At 36.7% G+C, this 22,954-nt stretch overlaps 2 protein-coding genes across 5 annotated transcripts in view; one reads left to right on the forward strand and one right to left on the reverse strand.

Moving 5' to 3' along the window:
* Nucleotides 1-22,278, reverse strand: part of RPGRIP1L (RPGRIP1 like) — a 57,018-nt gene extending 34,740 nt beyond the window's left edge. The window contains 10 exon segments of the mRNA XM_042877218.1: nt 63-154; nt 2,705-2,778; nt 3,454-3,600; nt 6,252-6,357; nt 11,274-11,417; nt 12,168-12,267; nt 13,713-14,008; nt 17,436-17,574; nt 18,348-18,436; nt 21,852-22,278. Coding sequence (XP_042733152.1) covers nt 63-154; nt 2,705-2,778; nt 3,454-3,600; nt 6,252-6,357; nt 11,274-11,417; nt 12,168-12,267; nt 13,713-14,008; nt 17,436-17,574; nt 18,348-18,429 — 1,180 coding nt within the window. The 5' untranslated portion in view covers nt 18,430-18,436; nt 21,852-22,278.
* Nucleotides 22,279-22,468: 190 nt separating this feature from the next.
* The window catches only part of FTO (FTO alpha-ketoglutarate dependent dioxygenase), a 226,093-nt gene continuing 225,607 nt past the window's right edge, over nt 22,469-22,954 (forward strand). For all 4 annotated transcript variants that reach the window (XM_042877158.1, XM_042877154.1, XM_042877156.1 and 1 more), the window contains exon 1: nt 22,469-22,532. In XM_042877158.1, the coding sequence (XP_042733092.1) occupies nt 22,494-22,532 (39 nt within the window). In that variant the 5' untranslated portion in view covers nt 22,469-22,493. The remainder of the gene's footprint in view (nt 22,533-22,954) is intronic.

The following is a 22,954-nucleotide window of genomic DNA, read 5'->3' on the forward strand; positions in this document are numbered from 1 at the left end:
TTCATCTTTCTCTGCTAAACTAGACTTGATAGCAGTCTCTAGTTCATCTTTCTCGGCTAAACTAGACTTGATAGCAGTCTCTAGTTCAGCAATTCGCAGTTTCAGTTGCTCTTCCTTTAATTTCCATTCCTGTTCACGGGTCACACTGAAGACACTGCAATAAAACATGTGGCATATGAAGAACTTTTCAAAATCAACTTCAACAGAAAATAATAAAGAAGAAAGCCTTTTGTGGCACAGAGACCGCTGTCATCATGTCTTAGGAATTAAGTAAACATATGCTGGTCTGCTGCTGTTGAAACCAAGGCGCCTTTCTCAGGCTGTGGTTAAAAAACATGAAAGAGTTTGTGGGATGAGCAAAGGAACTGGCCTTAATTTAGAGCTCCAAAGTCAGAAAAGTTGGCAACACACAACATTTGTGGGACTAGAAAAGGAATTCAGATGCGTATTCCAGAGTAATCCACAGCTTCAAACCTCAGCAACTGACAACTAACAAAACCATTCTTTCCGCATACAAAACCTCTTAATGCAGAGAACTAGGATCACCCACCTGATTTCTTTTAAATCTGTGAAAGATGCAGAGCCTAAAGTCAGTTGCCTGTTCAAAGAAACGTTGACCACAAAGTGACAACAGCTTTCTCATAATGTAGAACAACAATTCTGATACCGATTAAGAAATAATAAGTAATCTTTCTTCCACTTAAAGAAATAAAAAACTGAGGTGGGCAGACATTAGAATAATTATTTTTCCTGTAACACATTATTTACTTGTAAACTACCAATCTGGGTGTAGTAAGGATTGCATAGACACAGAATCAGAACTGCTGAAACCACAACAAAATGTGCAGTTAAGACTGAAATATAAGTAAAGATGTTACCTAATTTACAGTACAACTCCCAGTGGGTAAGAAGACATAGTAAATGCTGTGTTTTCTTGTAATTTATACATTGAGTACTATGGCTTCATGTTATTATTATCAAGTAGTTGCATTATTGACCAGAAAAATGCCCTTCATCTTAAAAACAGTCATAAAGCAGTTTACTGACAATAGTATTCATTAATAAGTGAGTTCTCTCTGCTACGCACTTTGGTGAAGCTATCTGGTTAAAAAAATAACTTTTCTTTTTGTACTTCTGCCATTCAGCTATCCATCTATCTATCCATTCATCTATCTATTCCAGAATTCCACATAACAAAAGCCACAACTGGAAAAAAAGAAACAAAGAGAAGAAAGAAATAGGGCAGAAGGGACAGCCCACATAGTTTGGAAGACTGTACATGCTGACTGAATAGCAACTGCCAGTTTTGAGGGCAATGACTACACAAAGTGTTTGTGAGTACATAAAAATGAATTTATACCTACAGCATATTTGAAGAATGACTTGAAGATTAAAGAAAAAACATAGCTTGAATTCTCAGCTCCAACACCTTTAGCAAGAGTTTACATTCTCAACTCCCAGTCTTCATAAAAATACTTTCATCACTCCCTAAATTCTTTTTCTCAACCCATATCCAATCTCTATTTGGATTGAAAAAAAAAAACACCTATTTTTTGAGACAGTTCTCTAAATACATACTGTCATACAGGATGATGGTGCCTCTCACAGCACGTGTGAACTTAACCAATGATTCCAGTCCTACAATAACATATACTTAACCTTGCTGTGCCATAGTTTTGAACATAGTATGCAGTAAATACAATGCACAGAACCCACAATCACTTTGGTAGGTAATGTTACACAGCTGCAGAAAAGACAGCATGGTTTACAATTGCTTAGACTTACCACTCTTCAAAGTGTGACTGGCTTTGATAAGGAAAGAATAAATCTTAGCAAGATAAGATATAAAATATCTTTAGTTTTCAAACTTTTAAAATTTTTGAGGTTTTTTTTACCATTGTGTCTAGCTACACATGCATTCAATATCTTTATGCACACTTACTTCACATAAATATGCAGCTACACATTACTTCAGTTTTTCAAAGATTATGCTGTCACAAAAATAAATAACACAGTAATGTTATTTTTTGATAGTAGTTCAGCATTTAGATATTTAAATGAACATCAGTTTGGCAAGAAGCCTATATAATGCTAATATTCATGTCCCTTTGAACAGAGCCCACTTCTGCTGTTTTCTCCCTTTGAATTTTAAGATTACTGTTACTTGAATTCACGTGCAATTTCTTTGCACAGTTACTGTATTCAACTGGAGACAGAGCCATCTGGGTAACTATAAATGGTCAACCACATCTGGCACCGCTTCCTTTGGAGAGGGTTTAAGCATTTCTAGATTTGCATTACAAGGTCATATGAAAACAATTCCTCCCAATCTTTAATCCAAATGAATTTTTTTCTTGGATAGTGACTACATAATAAGAGTCAACTGACAAATTCATACTTGTTCTTTGTAAACTTTTCAGATCTAATTTTCAGCCTTAGTCTTGGCAAAATTCCCATCAACTTTGAAAGGAGCTTCCAATAGAATGACATTTTCAAGAAAAGGGCTCGTCTTTTACAGCCCTTGTGAAAAAACAAACAAAAAACATCATCATAAAAAAACCACAAGGAAACATTAATAACGTGGCACTTGTGGACACTGGCCTACCCACAGCAGGCAACAGGCATGCTCTAGTATGCTTGCATTGTTCTAACTGGCATCAGAAAAGGTTGTCCATTAAACAGTAGATTTAATTAAATGATTTACCTGTTTGATAGCTTATCATAGCTTTCCTTCAAGACTTCCTTCTCTTGCTCTAGATCATTTATTCTTTGCTGTAACTAAAATGAAGAAGAAAATTTTAAACGCAAAAAGATAGTAAGGAAATATCAAACAGTAAACTGTAAGAATTTAAAAAGATGATTACTTAAAACTTGATATTGTAAGTATTGTCAGGAAGTCTTACTAGTCTTTTTCATACAACCGTGTCTAATAAGCCACAAAATACTTCAAAAACTTTTTTTCCACCATATCACGAGCTCTCTCATAATCCTCATGTGAGGTTGTGAGTCAGCATGCATGAGCTGAAGAACAACAGTATCTAGTTATTTTTTTGTCTCAAGCTGTAGAATTTTTTTTTTTTTTTTGCATTAGAAATGCTTAATTCACTAAATAAATAGCAAAATACGATCAACGAGTCAAGTATTATGATTGCTTCTCCTTAACATACCACTTGTTAAGTATTAGAATTGATAATGAAATTCTGGGCATTTCTTCAATGTCCAAACACTGGTGCAGTGATTACACAGCTTGGCTGACAAGTATGGTTTGCAACTTTATGAAATGCAAGTAGCAACCATGGGATTTTCTCTCCAATGTGTTAGCTGTGATATGATCAGGTCAGTCTTCTAAATACGTTTGAAAAGTCTATTTACTCTTCAGCAATGAAAAGGTAGTTTCCCTTATCTGTGTATATCACCCAAAGCAGTTTCTAGCCATCTTGGACACAGTCTCACCTCCTCTGTCCTTTGCTTGCTAATAGTCACCAACTGCAATTCGTTTTTAAGACGAAGGCACTGTAACTGCTCCTCTTTAAGCTGGAGACTCAGCTCATCACTTTTTGCTATTAACTGATCATGGCTAGTCTTCAAATTCCTCTGGTTCTACGAAAAAAAAAAAGAAGAAAATCATGGGGAGGTGGAGTCAAAAAATATGCAGAATATTGTAACGTTATCACTGTAATCAGTGATCATTGTAATGAGTGATTTTCTAACAGCGTTCCCTCCTGGCAGCATTTGATACATATTCTCAACGTGGTCAATAGGAGACACTCTTGAACTAAGAAACTGGAAAAAAAATTCAATTACACATGGCCAAGAGAAGGTAGCATTCTTCTTGCTTTCGTGAACGTTAAACCCCCCATTTAGTCATAATGAAAAGAACCAAGATATACATCTGTTAAACAATTAAAAGATTTTGCTGTGGTTACAGTGGTTAGACATGCTGACCAAAAACACTGCAGTAGCAAGCAAAAATGAATGCTGACCACAGTTATGTTAATCACAGAACTTGCCACAGATCTGTTAACCCTTAGATGTAGATACATAACTGTTTCATAATCCCAATATACTAGGCTGTATTTCATCACTAGCAGTAATTTAATAAAGGACTTGTGATTTCTTTTAAGTTTTAATTTAGTCTAATTGTTACTATTAGGGCACATTTAACCAATTTTTATATTAAAAGAAGGATACTGATAGAAACTCTATTTCCAGAATATTAGTTAATGTTACAGTGTCTGCATTTCATAATATTTAATAATACCTCATAAAATATTTTCATGTAAAACACATTTGAATTATGACTTGGGGAAAGAAAAAAAAAACACCCTAAAAGCCAATCTCCTGTTTAATAAAATGGCTATATGACAAATACATGTGTAAGAACAGATAATGTTCAATGGTTATATACAAATAACTGTAACCTTCATGTTTTCCTTAAAATATTCCTAAAAAGTAATTAAATGAAGAAGCTGAATGCAAATCCAATGCCAACTGTTTAGGTTCAGATGAAATACAAATATCTAGGAAAGAAAAAAGATGACAGAAAACCCAGTCAATGACCATATCTTTGGCCTCTCACATCTCATTTCTACATAAGAACAATCTGAAGGAGAACAAACAACAGTGGCAGACTCTTCCAGAGTGAGATAAAGTATACAACTCATCAATTTTTAATAGTCCTTCTTCAGTGCTTCTCTTGCTCTGTCCTATATCTGTGAACTGCCTTTCAATAACTTCAAAAAATGGCAGCTTAAAAATCAGTCATCTACAGCTTTTCTCAGTTCTCTCCATTTTTTATTTTTTTTTTGGTCCTTGAAATCACAAGCCTTGAAGATTCTTCTGTTTCCAAGTGTCTAGGTGAACTTGTCTTTCCCACATCTCATTCAGTTTTTTCATAAGTTCTTTACCATTTCAATAACTCAACTCACTACACGTACAGGAGGAAAAAAAAAATACAAAAGAAACCTTGGAAAAGCTGCCTTTCCCAGACCACTTCACTCTTATGTCTTCCCTTAATTCCAAAAGGGTTGAAAACAAATCCAGCAGTCAAGGTCTTGATTTCTACTTCTAGCTGATTCTGAATCTCCTCACTTATCAGTTCTCAATCTACTTATTTTTTTGAAACTTCTCATGAAAAGCTCTGAAAATGTCCTCCAGTAAAATCTCCTTGCTTCAACTTCATTCTTCTTCTGCATCTGTGCCTCTACTGATGGTTTTGCATTAACTTTCTTCATAAACTTTAACTTCCCTACTCCTCCCTCTCAGTGCATTATTTTCTTGGGTATTCTGTACCTGACAGTGCTGTCAGCATTTTGCTTTAGATGACGCCAAAGCTGTTTTCTATTTAGTTCTCCTTGAAAATATCCCATGATTCCAGTCATGGTAACAACTGGGATGATAATTTCAGGTTTAATGTTCCTAGTCTAAAATTGCATTCCTTAGGGAAACGTACCTCAATACGAAATAAATCCTTTACAGAGAATGAATATATACCCCCCAGAAATACTGCACAAAAGAAACAGTTGTACTGATTGCCCAAGAGCATTATCTCTTCATAGTACTTAAATTTTAGTTGCACTGATTAGCATATTCCACATTACAAATCATGAAATCCTGGATGGTCAGTCTGCAATCAATTATACGATGGTGGTGCTCAGAGACATGGTTCATCAGTGTTAAAGTTAGGGTAATACGGTTCGGCTGTGGTTGGACTTGATGATTTTGAGGGTCTTTTACAACCTGAGCAATTCTGATTCTATGATAATCAAGCATTTAAGTCAGATAGTTTCAGAGTCCTTTGTTCTTGGATGAAGATTACTAAATTTCCTTCATTCAACTGGTTACATTAAAATTCTTTAACAACAAAACTGCAAAAATGTTTGGTAGCAACTTCAACTTAAATATCACTACACGGAAAACAATTTTAGACTCTTAACATCCCACAGTTTCACAACTTTTTGGCTGATTCAGGTTTAAACAAACTTTTAAGCAAACAGATATTATTCAGCTTTACCAATTGAAATGTGTATACAAACAATAATGAACTCCCTGCAAGCATACACAATTCTGCTAGCACATTTGTGAAGAAGCAGAAAAATATCATATCACTAGGATCCTGCATTTTCTGATGATGTTCTCATAAATTTTGTGTATTCAGCAATAACTTGGAATCAAGAGATGTGTATACTTATCTTCCATTAAAGCACGATCATATGAGAGTAATGCAATGTCACTGTCCAAATCGTAATTACCTCTTGAAGCTGGAGAAATTTGCTTTCCATATTTGAAAGAGCACTGCTTTTCTCAAACAGCTGTCTGCGGACCTTAATCATTTCCACATTGTCTCGAATGTTTGACCTTCAAAATCGTATTAAAAAGAAACACATCATGAGCTTGAAGATGACAAAATGACTTGTCCCATTATTTTTGTCTTGTTAAGTTGATATCGTGGAAATCAACTTTCTACAATACATTTGGGAGAAGATCTAGCATGTGGTAGCCAACTTAATTTTGCCTTCTATGATTTACGTTACAGAATGTAAGTAATTCAGGATTCATAGGAGCAATCAATATGCAGAGATGTTGGTTTTATCATACACTACATAATAGAGAAAAAGAAAACAATCCATAACCTAGAGATTATTTGTTTTCCAATCAATTCTTTTCCACCTTTCAAAGTATTTGTTACCATTTTATGGAATTTTCTTTTACAGTTTACACCTACGAAATATTGTTAAGAAAACTGACTTAGCAGAACAAATCTTGATCATTTGAGAAGTAATTTCTCATCCAATATTTATTTGTTTTAGGTATATCGGAGGAATTGTCATAGTGCCAGACTGGACCAAGAAAATAGACAAAAAAATGTATTCATCTGTAAACCAGCTGAGAATGCAAAATACTTTCCTCTTATGCTTTAAAATAACAAAGTTCATTGTGTTTTGGCATTGCCAAGTTAATTGTCCTTACACAGGAGATAAACATACTCAGAAATCCCCAAGAAACACTAACACAATGCTAAGACAATCATATGCCTAAAACATGTTATCTACATAAATTAAAGTTATGGTGAGTACAGACAGCAGCGTCGTCTCATGCTAGCTATTTAAAAGCTAATGTAGTGGCACGTTTTTATTAATCTTGTTCCACACATCAAACAAAGGCTCCGATGCCTTCAAAGGCTTTTTCTTTTCCTTCCCCCCAACCCCCTTCTTTTTTTAAGCAGAGAGCTTTTTTTTTTTTTTTTTTTTTTTCCCTCTTTTAAGTGAAAAAAGGAGCAGATGATAGAGAAATTTATGATGTACAGATGTAAACCCCATGGCTCCTGACAATCAACATTAACTATTTTTTCAACAATGAATAAAGCACTACTTGATTTAAACAGGTTTTGGGTACTGATATTATCAGTAAATAAGTTAAACTCAGGTGAGAAAAATTACTTTTCATATTTTTATCCATTCTTAGAATTGTAACAGTATTTATCCCAGGAAGCTACATGACAAGGAGCACGCTGTTTAAGAGCAAAATAATTTCAGGTTTAGTTAAGGAAGTTAATTGAGGAAGATTATTTTGGTTTTCCATAAATGAAGTCACAAAACAGTAGAACAGAAGACAAAGTGATTATTCACACTCCCTCCCAGGTAGCTGACTTATTTTGCTCCCAGAACATCCTCCCACATTTTGTAGAGTGGTTTAAAATAGGAGATAAATAAGAATTTAAAAGACCATGTTACCTTTCTCTAATACAGGTAATATTTTCCTCAAAATTTCACAAATAACCTACAAGAATAAAGCTGCACCATGATCACTCATTCAATATTTTCTCTACTGCCCTAAAAGACAAAATTTCTGCTGCAGAACCAGGAGATACAAAGGCATATCTGCAGATGAACTCAGAAAATGAAAACAAACTGGTGCCCTTTTGTAGCAATACCCTTGATTAATGAGCACGTTGATTTAGCTCTAACATACTTTCTGCCACAAGGACAGAAATATGGAATATAAACTGTCTTTCCACTCTAAACTTCATTTAAAAGCTAGATTGAAAGACTGGAATTGAAATGCAGTTAGGAGGATTTTTGGATTAAAACAATAGAGTAGGATCCCAACAATAGATTGGGGAGCAGCTGTGTGGAAATGGGGGTCCAATAGCAACCTTCAACAGAAGGAAATGATTAATTAAAGAATCTTGACCAGCACTGTACAAATTTATGCCAGTAATTCCCAGATGGCTAAGCTAATAAAATTGAGGTCTAATTAAACCACATCTCTTGCATCTAGTCTTTACTTCCATATGAGCAGGACAGTGATACAAAACCAAGATTGCTCTTAGAGAGTCCTGACAGTTCTTTCAAATGGGACTTGCAGATCTCAAACATTCTCCTAATCACATTCAGAACAAGAAAAACAAACATAAAGAATACCACTGCTACACTTTTCAGGCTCACATATACTCTGTCTGGCAAAGTAAGCAAAAGGCTTCTAGGCTAACAGTGTTTAACCACGACTACACCAAAGAGCAAGACATGACTCCCAAGAAGAGAAGTAAAGAAAAGAACAGCAATATGCAGTACCCTTTTATTTTACAACACTTGGGAAGTAACAAAATCATATACTGACATACATTATTGTTCTTTCCCTTACCTCTTGTCCCTTAAAGGAAGTGAAAGATAAAGAGAGAAAAAACAATGACCTTTTAGTAACACCTTTACGTTGTGTAACTGAAAACATAGTTGTAGAAAACAAAAACAGTGGTATCAATAGCTGGAAGCATACATACATACATTACGAAGGCTATTTTAATGCCAATATAAAAGTCTGTATTTGTTTGTCTAGCTGATAGAGCTAACCCCAAATGACAAAGACATCACAATCTTTAGGAAAATAGGTTCAGCATGAGAAATCTGATATGGAAACACTAATTAAAGTTGTTTTGATATTTGATACGATTTAGAACAGCCCTATACATGCTGCAGTCTCTCAAAACAATACAAATACAATGAGGCTAACATGTTCCACATTTTAGTCCAGGTCTGCAATGTTATAATTCAAACACTGAAGTCAGCAGTACATCATCAAATATGATGTTTCCTGTCTAGAAATCCCAAAGTGTAGCAAGTGCAACTCCAGAACAGCCTTGCAGCAAAAAAAAAAAAAAAAAAAAAAAAAAAAAAGTCAAAGGAATAAAAAACCTGACAAATAAGCATCCGTATTTTTACAAAAGAAGAAGCAGAAGTAGTCAAAAACCTAGAAAACACAAACAGATATAAATGCCAAATACCTGTTTTACTGGTGCATTCCAGAGATGGTTTTTAAAATGATTTGTGGAAATTAGCATGAGAATCCAAGGTACTGAAGCTCGCTGCTCACAAACTGTGATTATTGAGACTGAAAGTTTTAACTAACACACTGTATGTCACAGACAACAAAACATAAGATTATAATGCTTTCTGGCCACTTTTAATTTGGAAACACTCAAGCTAAATGCAATTGAAGTTTGTACTTAAGAAAAGGTTTAGTCCAACAATCCACAAGTTAGAGTCAGTGTTCTAATTCAAGTTCCTTGAGTAAGAATTAAGCCAGAATTCATTTCTCTGAAACAACCCCCAAACAGTCACTAATGAAATACTGAAATAAACACTGGCTGCAGATGCGTTACAATGATCAACCAAGGTGGATGCTGCGTAACAGCTAAATTCACACAATCATACAGAATTGTAGGGATTGGAAGAGACTTCTGGGAATCATTAAGACCAATGCCCTTACTAAAGCAGGTTCCCTACAGTATATATTGCAGTGTATTGTTATGTCATTCTTGTGTTGTTATATAGAAATTGTAGTCAAGAAAGCTGGGTGAGCAAAGATAGCTTTAAAATATTAATGGGCTTCCTTCACTTACAGGACTCGGAATAACAAGCACCTTTCTCCCTTATTGCTGATAAATCCATGAGTATCAACTGTAGCTGCTTTACTACATTAAAAAAATCCTTCAGTTATTCAAATCACAACAATTTCATAATCAGCTAGCAGAATAAAGAATGCTTTCCTAAAGTTTGGAAGTTACATACAGGAAAACTGGAGAAAGCATCTTTCTTTTAGCATCTCACAGTTTCTGAACAATTATAACAAATTAACTCCCCTGTGTCTGGGGAGTTAATTAGATGACAGCCAAGTGTATTCTAAGAAGATACAAGGAAAAGTTGCCAACTGTAGAAAAACTGAAAGACATATGCTATAAAAGCAAAATAAGAGGACCTTACCAGTTACCTGAATTTCCAGTTTTTCCTCATAGCACTATTCAAAAACTTGTGTTGATGCAAAGAAGATTAGACATTTTTTTGTCATTCTTGTGTTTATTTGAGTGAAACCATTAATGCAGCCTGTTCTTAGTAACATGGGATTTTCAAGAATGAAAGCTAATGAAAACCTAAAGATAATTTCTACAGGTACCTACAACTACACGTAAACCTGCTGAGAACAGTAGCTATGATTCACTCAGTGCAAACAACAAGACTTGAAAAACATGGTAATTAATAGCTTTCCATTAACTATTCCAGCAGTGAAATTATGGGGGACACACCCTTCTGGTTACTAATACACATTTTTCAGCTTTCTTAGTGTCTTCAGCCAGGCAAAGTAACTTTTAAGAACTTAACATATCTGTTATCAAGTTTGGTTTAGGTGACATTACTGAAGCACAAAAGAATGCACACATATAATAACGTGATCCCCTAGGAAGGCAAAAGTAACCATATGTCTCCCCCACATCCAAGTAAAACTTTCATTGACATCTCATGAGGAAGGAACAGAACAGGAACCTATTTGATCCTTAACACAAAAGTACCAGGTTGAATTTGAAACAGTAGGCAAATACATCTAAAGTTACACAATTCTGCACAAATTGTTGTAAAACTGGAAGAAGAAAGAGTGAGAGAAGAGATCAAATTCACAAACACTTTACTGTGAGACATTTCACAAGAATGTTTATCTGAGTTTGTATTGAAGAACTGACAGATGAACCAAGTTTAATGATCTCAACTTCAGTGGAATCTGACTCAGCTGGAAATCAATTCTCCAAAATGTTATTTGTTTGCTTAAAAGAAAAATCAAGCAAAAAACAATCATCACAAAGCATTACCATAACTTTCTCCTAGCTTAGAACTATCCACAGTCATTTGGTACAATATGATATAACTTAGTTTCATCAAAGAAAAAAGAAATGAATAGAACACATACTCTAATGTGATGATGGAGACTTTCATTTTTCACAGTACCTTTGTTTTGCTGCCTCTTGCTCTTTCATATGTAGGGCAGATTCTTCGATTTCTTTTTCTTTCTTTCTCAGCTGACTCTCAAGTAGCTCTCTAAGATGCTCCAGTTTCTCAATGTGCTCCCTTTGGGAATTGATCTCAGTTTCCCTGCCAGAACAAGTATACCGCGTTCCAAAATCAGGTAAGCATTTAATAAAATAAATACATATTTCTCTGTACTCTAAAGCTTTTGAAGCATAAGCTACAGTTCTTCTTTCCCTCATATGCCAATTGTAGACATAAAAAGTATCATATAGTTTTCTGGTCACACTCTTGCACTTGGCTGCTCCACCCTAAAGTTAGAGCAACTAAGGGTTTTTTTTTCCCAACTGTGTGAATTGAAATATCTGAAAGAAATGCTACCTGAATGTTTTTGACATTTTAACACTTTTTTTTCCCCATTAGAGTTTACACAATAAGAGAAAAACTGCTGTGAACACCTAGATTCCTGGCAGTCTTAAACAGCTCTTGTTTTCTTAGTACTCAAAGTGATTAGTATAGGATAAGGAGTAGCTTCTAGGCCCTTCTATAAAGCTACTAAAGATTTTTTCATACAGCATACTAGTATATATAAAAATATCTTTAAAATAAAATTTATCTGCTCAAATAGGGCTAAACCACAGAGACTATGCTAACATCAGTGCAACTCAAACATCAGTAAATTCCATTCTATCAATGGCATGTAGCTCCATGGGTTTTAGGGATAAGAACATCAAGGTGATAAAAACAATTTTTGTTAGCACTGAAGTTAAACAATTTCATTTTCTTTTAGCTTTGGAAAAGAGTAACTTTTTCTTCAAGAAAACCATAATTTCTATGAGTTACAATGACAGAAATGAAACAATATGAATAACATACAAATCTCTTATTTTAGCTCTTGCATCCTCAAGCAGACTCTGGCCACAACGTCGGGGAACAGTTTGGGGTGGTCTCACTTCTAAATACTGCACTCCCGTTCCTAATAAGAAAGAAAAGTAAGAAATTTTTGTGATGTCAAATGAAAAAGCATTTTGCAGATAAATATAATGCCTACAGTAGGAACACTTAAAACATCTCTATAGATGCCATTAAAAGCATTTTCTTGTGAAATTCACATAGAGTGATAATTAGAGTAACTGCAATCGTAGCTATTAAAAAATCTGAACTACAGGCAACACAGTATACACTGGTAAAGAGAGATGTTAAAATAGGTCTTGAAATATTTTTCTTTGGAAGTTTAATTTGAAAGACAGAACTGAGATGGTATTTTTAAAGAACAACAACTGAAAATGGACTTGTAATCACTTGAGTTGGATCTGTTATTATGCCAAGAGAAATCCTCACAACATAACCAATCAACACTTGCGCTTCAATCCTCAAAGCAAGTAACTCATCTTTCCCTGCTAGCATTGGGCCTCAGTAAATTTATCATGTTTCAACTCTATCTTTGCATTATTTAGAGGAGAAAAAAAAAAAAAAAGAATATTAAGTGTAAAAATTTTCAACTATATTATTGTACATTCCATATACTCAAATTCAGAGCGGTAGAGCTCATTGCTTTTCATTAACTTTCTAAAAACATGATTATTGTTTGCAGTTTGGGCTTGTTGAATAATGAAGATAACCAAAATAAAGACCAGTGGCAAGAAAAGCACAACATAAGTGGCCATCAGCCAAATTCATAGTCTGGGGAAGTTCAGGAGACAATTCTGCTAACTTGGAAGTTCCAAATCCAGGCCAATAAATTTGCCTTTTATTAATATTAAAAAATAAAATAGCTCTCAGTACAACTCCTGCAAATATTCTTATAGAAACAGAAAAGTTGTGAAGTGTAATTTCCAACCATAGTTACCAGAAGTAAATAACTGAGAATGAGGCTACCATAGCAAGTAAGTCTTGAAAGTAAAAAGCATCATTAATGATGGCTGCACTGTGGTATTTGCTTTCAGAAGTCCATGCATGTAATAGATCTTTTTTCCCCAAAGTCTAGAGAGCTGTGCACACATGTATAAAGAGATGAGAACAAACCTTGAAATTAAAAGGCAAATAATGTGCAAACAAACTACAGACGTAAAACTTTGCTATGAGAATGCTAAACATTCTCATATAATACTTTTATAAGACATTTAGAGATATTATAGGAAAGTCTCTCAATTTTAACTATCAGGAAACATGTTTGATAACTACTTTATTTTCAAATCTGTACTTTTGTTTCACCCCTACTACTGTGGATTCTCAAAATAAGGACTTAAAACACAAGTTATCATGATTGCTATAAATACATGAAAAGGGGGAAAACAGTGATATTTCTGCCTGCAGGTACAAATGTACACTGATATTCAGAAAAAGACATACTCTTCTTCAGCTAAGCAATAATTGGCGTTATGTGTATAAAATACTACGCTCAGTATACATGAATTTTACCTTTCTTTGCGTGTTCCAGTGTGCCAGCAGCACCACTTGCTTTTTTGAGTCCAGTGTTAACGAGAGACTGAGCATATTTGTATTGAACAGGCCTATGGCTTTGAATATGGACCTGTTTGTTTGAAATGAGTTTGCTGCGGAGGATCTCATTTTGTTTCTCCAGATCATGAACTCTCCCCTGCAACTGCTCAATCGTTCCTTCCAGCTCCTCAGTACGACCCAGCCGCCTGGGGCTGCCACCACTGTGCTCATTCCTTTTTTTGTCTTTAACAAGCCGTATTAACCTGGTGGCCATTCTGGGGAAAATAATAAAAAAGATGAAAAAGAATGTGAAAAGTCAGCATAAAAAGCATTCTGTTGAAAAGAACATAATCACTGTGAAGATTTCAGCATAGAACCTGAATAATAAATTTCAGGTTTTGATATAACTATTACTGCCTGTGAAGAACTCTTTGAAGATAATTGAAACCACTGTGCAGCAATCTGCTTTATAGCACTGACAAATAACAGTTTCCTAAGGCTTATCATTTAAGGTTAGTAAAGGGAGGACACATATTTACTCCATATGCTCCTTAAATGCAATTTTTAACGCATGACCTTATATAGGAACCTCTGCATGCTGTTAAGTAAAGTTACAGATTTTGGATGTGGTGGGCCAAACTATAAAAGCTGCAATTCCACAAGACATTCAAATATTGAAAGAATGCTAGTAATATGCAACATTCCAAAGATTGATCATTTATAGCATTTTAGGATTTACATACACACTTCAGTTCTTAAACTATTAAAATGCATAGGTGGAAATACTTAAGAAAGTACTCAGAAAAAAGACTAAATATTTGATGTTACCATACTCAATTTTACATTCAGTAAATATTACCAGTGTGCTTCAGAGAATGAACAGTTGGCTGAAGAATATAAGTAGATACAGAGGGCATGGTTTTTATTTGTCTTTAAAAGGATACAAATTTTGCTTTTGGCATCTTAAGAGTTGCACCTTTGATTTCCTTTAGTTTTGACAAACATTGGTAAGCCAGAACAAAAGGCAGAGAGGGCACGTGGAGGTGATGTAATATACAAGAACAGAAAACATACCCAACAGTGAATGGAAAAAACTTGGCATATAAAGAAAGAAAAGGTGGCTTTGATGAGAAAGACAAGTTCAAGACTTTACAGAATTGGTCACACATCTTCAACCAGTCTCTAGTTTACAGGGAATTTTATTTTTGCAGGCTCAGAAAGAAAACTGAAAATAAGGACACACTTCATTTATTTAAAGAGGCTTGTTTTATTTTGGTATACTCGTGGACAGGAGCTTCTATTTAAAAGAACAAAAGCGAAACATAAAAAACCTGTAATAACTTTAGGATGTCACAGAACATTACCTGCCTGTAAACAGGCTTTTTGGTTTGTTTTTTTGTTTGTTTGGTTTTTTGTTTTTTTTTCCCCCCCCCAACTCTACTCTCTACTGCAAATTCATTCCAAGCTTCTAGATACATGAGAGATGCTGGGAGAGAAATTCAGCTTAAGGAATTGATTCCTCTCTGGTGATCAAGACAAAAACAATATTGAGAATTTCTGGACTCTTTGTGCCTTAAATTATTAGTTCAGACATTCCAATCTGGACATTCTGTCTAATTTTACCCATGCAGATGAGTGCAGTTGGTAAACCATTTAACAAAAACACTGGACATGCTGTTTGGAATGAGCAAACAAATCAGTCGCTCCACCATGTTGTATTTTATAGTAGCCTGATGAAAAAGATGGAAGTTAAGCTAATTTATTTGATCTTGACTCAGAGACTACTGAAATCAATTGGAAAGAACCTTTCAGACATTAAAAATGGTACAAAATAATAAAATAGTCTAAAATAATAAAATAAAGGAAGCAGCAGTACCTCCAGATGCTCCTTCAGGAATTCATTAACTTCAGACCAGAAGATATCTTAGATTTAGTAAATGTTAATTATCTCAATAACAGCACAGCATGAACACAGCACAACGCCACAGAGTTCTGCTGAACATAGACTGAGATTGCTTGTACAGCATTAAATTTTAGCAAATCACCTAGAAGGTTGCTTGTCTATGTTTGTGTACAATGGTATCACGCATGATGCTACCCAGGGCTTCAGCAAAGGTATCTCTTATCCTGAAGAAAGGATTGCCAACCATATTTGTAAAGGAGCTTTGAGGTTAGCAAAATGATAAAGGTCAAACGTTACTCAGCTTCTAGGAAGACAGAGAAGGACAAAAAACAAGGAGTGGAATGTTTCTGCAAGGATCATTTTGATTCTGAAGTAAAAGTGCTGATGAATAATTAGGCTTCCATAGCCTCTTCTTCAGAATATCCATCTTATGTACAAAGATAGCACTATGTACTCAAAGTACCAGCTGCAAATTTGCAAATAGAGGCACAACTTTACAACTTCCTAGATGGAGCTATAAATACTGCCAACCAGGAAAGCATCCCATATACACACAGAAAATCAGAGACTAAAACAAAAATAAAGTGCACTAAGTGATTTTTTTTTTTTTTTTTTTTTGCAAAGGTACTGATCTTACGAATCAGTATAAATTTTTTTACACTATGATTGGTGCATAACTGGAGGCTCCAATTGTGATTTCTGGATAGCTCACTGATCATAGTGTACAGCTCTCCTTGTTTCCATCTGCTAAGAAGAAGTTAAAAATGAAGTCTTTTGTTCCATATTATCCTAGTCAATAATTTCTTCATTGAAAACTGAATGACATAGACCTCGCTTCAGAATGCATCTCAATTCTCATCTCTCCAAAAAACAGCCAGAATTTTCTTCTCAGTCCATAAAGACAAGGTAGTAGTAATTCATATACCAATTTCTCTATGAACATCTCACTTGTGAACAAGATTAAGCAACTTTGCTAAGAAAACAAGTATATGGAGAGAAAACGTTGATGCTTCCATATTACCTGTTCAAAGTCTCTGTTGGAGATGTATAGAAAAACCCTTTACGGTTGTAACGACAAAAACATTACTGAGATATCAGCTAAAAGCGTAAGAGACACTTTTGTACTTAGGTTTAGTGCTCAGACCACAGCTAACTATACTAAGGAAGCAGTGATTTCCGGATTTCTTTAATTGAAAAGTACATCATCAAAACAATCCAAACTTTACACCTACGTTTATTTCTTTAATTGTCATAACACAAATTAACAACACTGAAGCAATACAAACAATACACAAGAACATCTGCTTTTTTTTTTTGCAAGTTCATGTCTGCTTTTGAAACAAGAGACCTACTTCCCTTTTCTTCTTCTAATAGAAATCTCATATCCTCCTAAATTCTGATTGATCTTTACCATCATTCATGTCCACCCTGTCTTTCTTCAGTATCTGTTGACAATGTTAAAGGTGAACTCTTCTTTTGACTAAACCCTCTTCAATCCTCAAGCATGTCTATAAGACCTGATAGGTTGGCACAATAACATTATTTCCAGATGTTTCATTTGAACCAGTACAATTTCCATTAATTAGGAGAAAATAGGTTCACAGAGCAAGGACTGCAGAATGCACCACATGAAGATTCCATTGGGCAGAAGGGAATATCAAGCTTTCAGAGATCACTTTAAAGAGCGTTCTGAGAAAAATCAGCACAATTGTAAGTTTGTTGACAATACCTGAAGTAGCAAAACAGTTACTCAGAACTGAAATAAAACCAAAACTAAAAAAAAAAAAGCAAGCTCATACCTTTTAATTGTTTCCTCTTGCTTATTTGCATGCTGCTTAAGCAAGATGTTTTCATCACGTAAACAAAGATATTTATCTTCCAGCTCCTTCTGACTGAATTGTGTCACAGCTCGCCGAGCTTTAACATTGCGTGCAGGTGCTGAAAATTCAACCCAAACCAACATAAATTAAGATTACTTTCAATACCTGTAATGTACTTCAACAACACATAATCCAGTCTCTCACTTTGAAATATTGAAGTTTTGAAGTTCCTGAGTAATTCCATTTTTTGCATTTGTATGAGGTTTTTTTTTTTCACATTTATTTGTATATTAATTACTTTTTTCTCACCTCTGACAGATTAAAAAAGTAATTAAAATGATATAGCAAACCAGTTATCTATTGAACAACAAAAAGGAAATTGTCTAGCAAATAACATGATACTGTCAAAGACAGTAAAATGTAAGATGACCCTGTCCAGCCCTTTCTAATATGTTTCAAAGTAAACATATTGTTTCAAAACTTGAAAAGATTAACTCATAATTCTGTAAATTCACTCAGACAAAAGACTGAATCCAGTAATTCCATTCTAATAGCAACCTAGTAGCATGTCAGAATTACTTCCTACTTTTGGTTCCCATTTTGTTTAATGGGTCTGGCCTTGTTCTCAATTCAGCAAAAAAGCCTTCTTTTTTCCCAGGAAGGATGAAGAATATGCAGTTTGTAACATCTTGCAGCAGTGCCTCTCTTATAACAAGTAACATGAACAAAGAATGGGTCATTGTATCTTTTACCTTTCAGAATTTAATCCAGATTTGCAGTGTTATTTGAACTCAATTTTCTGAGCGTGAATGTCAGAAACATTTTCAGAAAGAACCTAAAGAAGCCACGGATCAAAGTCTGTAACAGTAATACATAGCAGCTGGTACAAACCTACTAATCCTCCAATTCTAGATGGAGCTGAACCCACGTCTCTCACAGGCAAGTCTCCCCTGGTTCCAGCTACAGCAGACATGCCTTATCTGTGAACAACAAAATTCAAATAAAATTCTTTTCCATCCGTAACTTAAGCTGTGAGACTACAATTACTTTATCTAAAAGTAATGACAATGTTCTCTTAGTCTTCTTTCAATCATTGTCATCGTAGAAATTACTTTCTAAGACAGAGATTCTCCTATGAACAATTCTCATAAATCTGAACACATTTCTTTCTCCAGGCAACAGAAAACTTAGCTACACGACAAAGTGAGATTAGGGAAGTATTAATGTGAGAAAGCACTACGTTAGTTTCAGAGTAATGTATGAAGATAGACGTTAACAACTACTGCTTCTTCTTTTCTAGTACATGCAACTAGATGATGGCCATAAAGTCAATTCAGGCAGAAACTGCATTAAAAAGGAAGAAAAAAAAATACACTGCTCTTTGTACAATCTTCCCTCCCCTTCCCCCCTGCTGTTACACACCAATACAAACAGCCAATATAAATCCATATTAAATTTAAAAAGCACTGGGAAACTAACAGTGATGCTAGGAAAGATCAGCATCAGAAGACCTAAGTGACACAGTACAATCCACAGACATTCCAGGGAGTGTCTGCTAACCAAAACTGATGCTAGAGATACACTTCTCTTCAGCCAGTAAAGTCTTCTATCACAAACAACTCTCTTCGTGACTTGTCCAGAAGGAAAAAAAAAAGGATTAACCTAAATGCAGTTTCCAACAAAACTATAAAGCACAAGTTACATTGACCAAAGTAATTAAAGACTTCAAATACTACCAGTGCAAATAAATAACATTATCTAATATCACGTAAGCATTCCTAATAAACTCCTACGTTATTTCAGCCTGACAAGAAGCCATACTGTCCTGTTCCTCACAAAAATTCAACTCCTTACACCACAGTAAGTTTTTTAACTCAACTCTGCTTCCAATCTTCTGATTATTTTGTTAAAATTTTCAACAAAGGATTATTTCCAGCTTTCACTACTTACAACATACTGATCGCATTTTTCTTATGTTTGGAACAAACGTTCCCTTCTCATAGTGGTATAAAAGCCCAAAGTGATGTGTGATTGCAAATGAGCCAAATTTTATTTGCAGTTTCATTGCTGCTGGGCACAGAAATAACGCTTCATGATACTGAGGCCCGCATCACGCTGACATTTTAACCAACAGAACAATTCTAATGACATGAACTGTCAAGTAGCTCCAAAATAATCTTAGCTCCCACCAAACTTCTTTGTTATGTGTCAACTCAGTGCTATACGCAGTCATCGACTTTTCTCAATCTAGCTTTCCTACTGAGGACATTATTAGGTGTCACTGCCAACATTATTACAGAAACCTTCGACGCCAGATGATCAGTCCAAATTTGCCTCATGATGGCACCAAGGAGAGGATGCAGTCCTCACACCTCTCTCCACGATGCGATTGCCTTGGTCACAGTAACTGGTTTTATTTTTTTCATTTTTTTGTGGTTTTATGGAGGTCAAGAACTCAAACACTTTACAACCACCACTCCACAATGTTTGTGGTCTAATAAATCAAGCTTCAAAAACTTCAGCACAGTAACAGCCAAGGGGGAAAATGCTGATTTTGCACTATTTGTCTCCTGCAAAAAAAAAAAAACAACCAAACAAAAAACACCCAACTTTGCTACAGTAATGCTACAGGTATACCTGCTATTTTCAGTATGAATGAAATCCACGCACTGACAACAAAGAAACCAAATGAGCAAACAATACCAACAACTAACCAACAACCAAACACACATTTGTTCGTTGCATAAGTAGACAAAACTGTCAGCAGCAATCCATTACCAGATGCAACAAAAACACAGAAATAGTCAAATTGTAAACAAAGATAGCAGGGCTGTGCATGAAAGCCAGTTTTATTAGCAAGACAACGTGACTAGCAAACAAATGGCAAAATAGAGCTGTTATAAATCTAAATTCCAGTAAACTCAGGTAATATTCTCAATATTCTCATGAAAAGTTAGTTCTTTCATTATGAAGAGACAGAAACAAAACATTCAGCTTTCTCCTGTGTCCAAACGCAAGTGAAAAATTTCAACCTTTTTAATAAAAGTATATTTTAGATACACATAGTTTAAACTTGTAACCTGGTTTTAGGCAAAATAGAACTACAGACATAGCATCTGACATTAAAATTCATTCTGTTAGTAACATAAAATAACTGGTGTCTCTATGTTTATTTTCTTCTTTGGGGAATACATTGAACAGCAAATCTGCCCTACAGTTACTTTGTTAATATTAACACAATCTCAGCCACAAACACTGAAACAAGTTATCTTCCTTGCAGCCTTATTTCCAGCATCATTTCTAAAAGCTTGTGAGATTTTTCCACAGAATTCCAAATGACCTCTTCGGAAAGCACTTCCTAAGTGATTAAACCTGATGGAAACATACAGCAATGTGACAAGCAACTGTATTGAAGAGCTCAGTGTTTCTTAAAGCATAACAAAGCAAGACAGATTATAAAAATACCATCTGCAACTGGATGGAGCCGTGTGCCATACTCAACCTCAACAACTTAACATTGCTTATTTCCAAAAGAGATTTCCCTATTCAGCCCTCTTGTTCCTTCCCCCCCCCCCCCCCAAAAACACATGAAATTAACTTCACGCATAAAGAGAGGAATTTGCTCCGTGTGTCTGGAATTAAACTATGAGAATCTAAAGTAAAGAGGTTAAAGGGCATAAACAAGAATAAAAAAGGGATTAAAGTTACAGAAACACCAACTTACACACTACAGCAGCTACTAGCCATTACTATCTGAAAAATTACTGCAAAACAACACAAGCAAATTTGCAGTGGTACGGAAGAGCAGATAGCATTAAGCATGAGTGCTTGAAGTAGCAAAGCTCATGCTATAGGCCCACGTTCTCACACAACTCACAAAGCACACTGTTCCTCTACTATCGTTCCAATGGGGCAAGAGTGAAGGGGGGAATGTGGAAACTTCCAGTTCTCAGCTAGGGGTGCAATAAGGGGCACTTTCAAGTGATATCTTTAAGACATAAACTTAATTCTTTCAACAAACGTAGACCTTTGCATGCCTTGGCCACAGTTGGGATGATGCTTTCCTCACAACACCACCACTGTGCCTCTGCTAAAAGGAAAAAAGGGGAGCCCAGCCCATCACAGTGTGCTCCCAGCCCACCTGTATCCTCAGCACACTCCTAAAAGATAAACGACTACACTTTATTAGCCTTCTCAACTAAAACAGCCGCACTTTCTGCTTGTTCAGAGCACACGCTTTCAGTTTTGGGCGTCGTTACAGTGGGCTGTTCTGAGGACAGAAGGTTGCCATGGCTGCTAAGCGGCGGAACGCCCCGCCCTGCTGCAGCTGAGGGGAAGGGAGCTCACCTCCCTGCCAGTCCTACAGAAACACCAACACCAAAGCCCGCCTCTCACCTTCCTCGCACCGTACAGGCGCTCCTCGGGCGTTTCAGCCCTGCCTCCGATGTATCTCGAGGGGCGGAGGGACGCGGTCTTATTCCCTCACGAAGGCACAGAGCGCTCTGCGCTTATTTTTACCCTTAGGCACAGAAATAAACCCCTCTTCAAGTCCTACAGTGTTGGCTTTACTGGTTACATGTGTGCCAGACACCACAGCTGAGAAGAGCGCCTCGGCTACTTCAACAGCAAAGCACAGCGCAATGTCAGCGTCTCCTCGAAGGCGGCAGGCGCAGCCCCGCTCCTCAGTTTTCTGCGCAGGCGGCACAGCGTCTCCTCAGCGCCGCTGTTCTCGAGAGCAGCCTGCTCCGTACTCACAGCTCCCGCCAAACCGCGCCGCGTCCTAGCGCTCCGCTAGCAACTACGGTTCCTAACCGCTCTTTTCCAGTTCCGGAGAGCGAGGCAGCGCGCTGCCTGATGGGAATTGTAGTTCTGGGCGGGGCCGAACGGCGCGGCGTCGTTAGGGTTAGCGGTAAAGCGGCGTTTCCTGCGTCCGTGCCGCGATGTGTGCCGGGAGTTGTAGTGCTCTGAAAGGCGGGAGGTGGCGGAGCGGTGCGTGGGCGGGTTGTGCGCGTGACTACTGCGCGCGGAGGCGGCAGCATGAAGAGAAGAGCGGGGGAGCGGGAGAAGGAACTGAAGGTACCTGCGCCTTGCTTCCTGCTCCCCTCCCATCCCTAGGAAGGCAGTAAGGGCGAGCCCCTGCCCCGGTGCTGCTGCAGGAGGATGGGCAGATCGGGGTTCGCTCGCTTCCGTGTCCCTATAGCAGCAGCAACAGCGGTTCGGGTAGGAGCTGTAGGGAGCAAGGCTCTTGCTGCACGCGCTCGTCCCGCACGCAGCTTTGCTCCGCGGCACTGAGGCGGGCTGTGCGGAGCGGGGCCGAGGGGCCGCGCTGAGCGGAGCGCTCGGGGTCAGTGAGCTGCCGGGGCTGAGGGTTCCGCCACGTTTAAGGAGGGTGAGCAGCCTCACACCTTGCTAAGCGTAAGGGATTTTGCTCGTGGGGCTTTGGGTGTTTCCATTAAAAAGGAGCGCCAGGTGCCGCGTGCAGGAATCATTGCGGTAAG

Source organism: Lagopus leucura, unplaced genomic scaffold (assembly GCF_019238085.1).
Source record: "Lagopus leucura isolate 7727_CA_CO unplaced genomic scaffold, USGS_WTPT01 Super-Scaffold_100017, whole genome shotgun sequence".
NCBI lineage: Eukaryota > Metazoa > Chordata > Aves > Galliformes > Phasianidae > Lagopus > Lagopus leucura.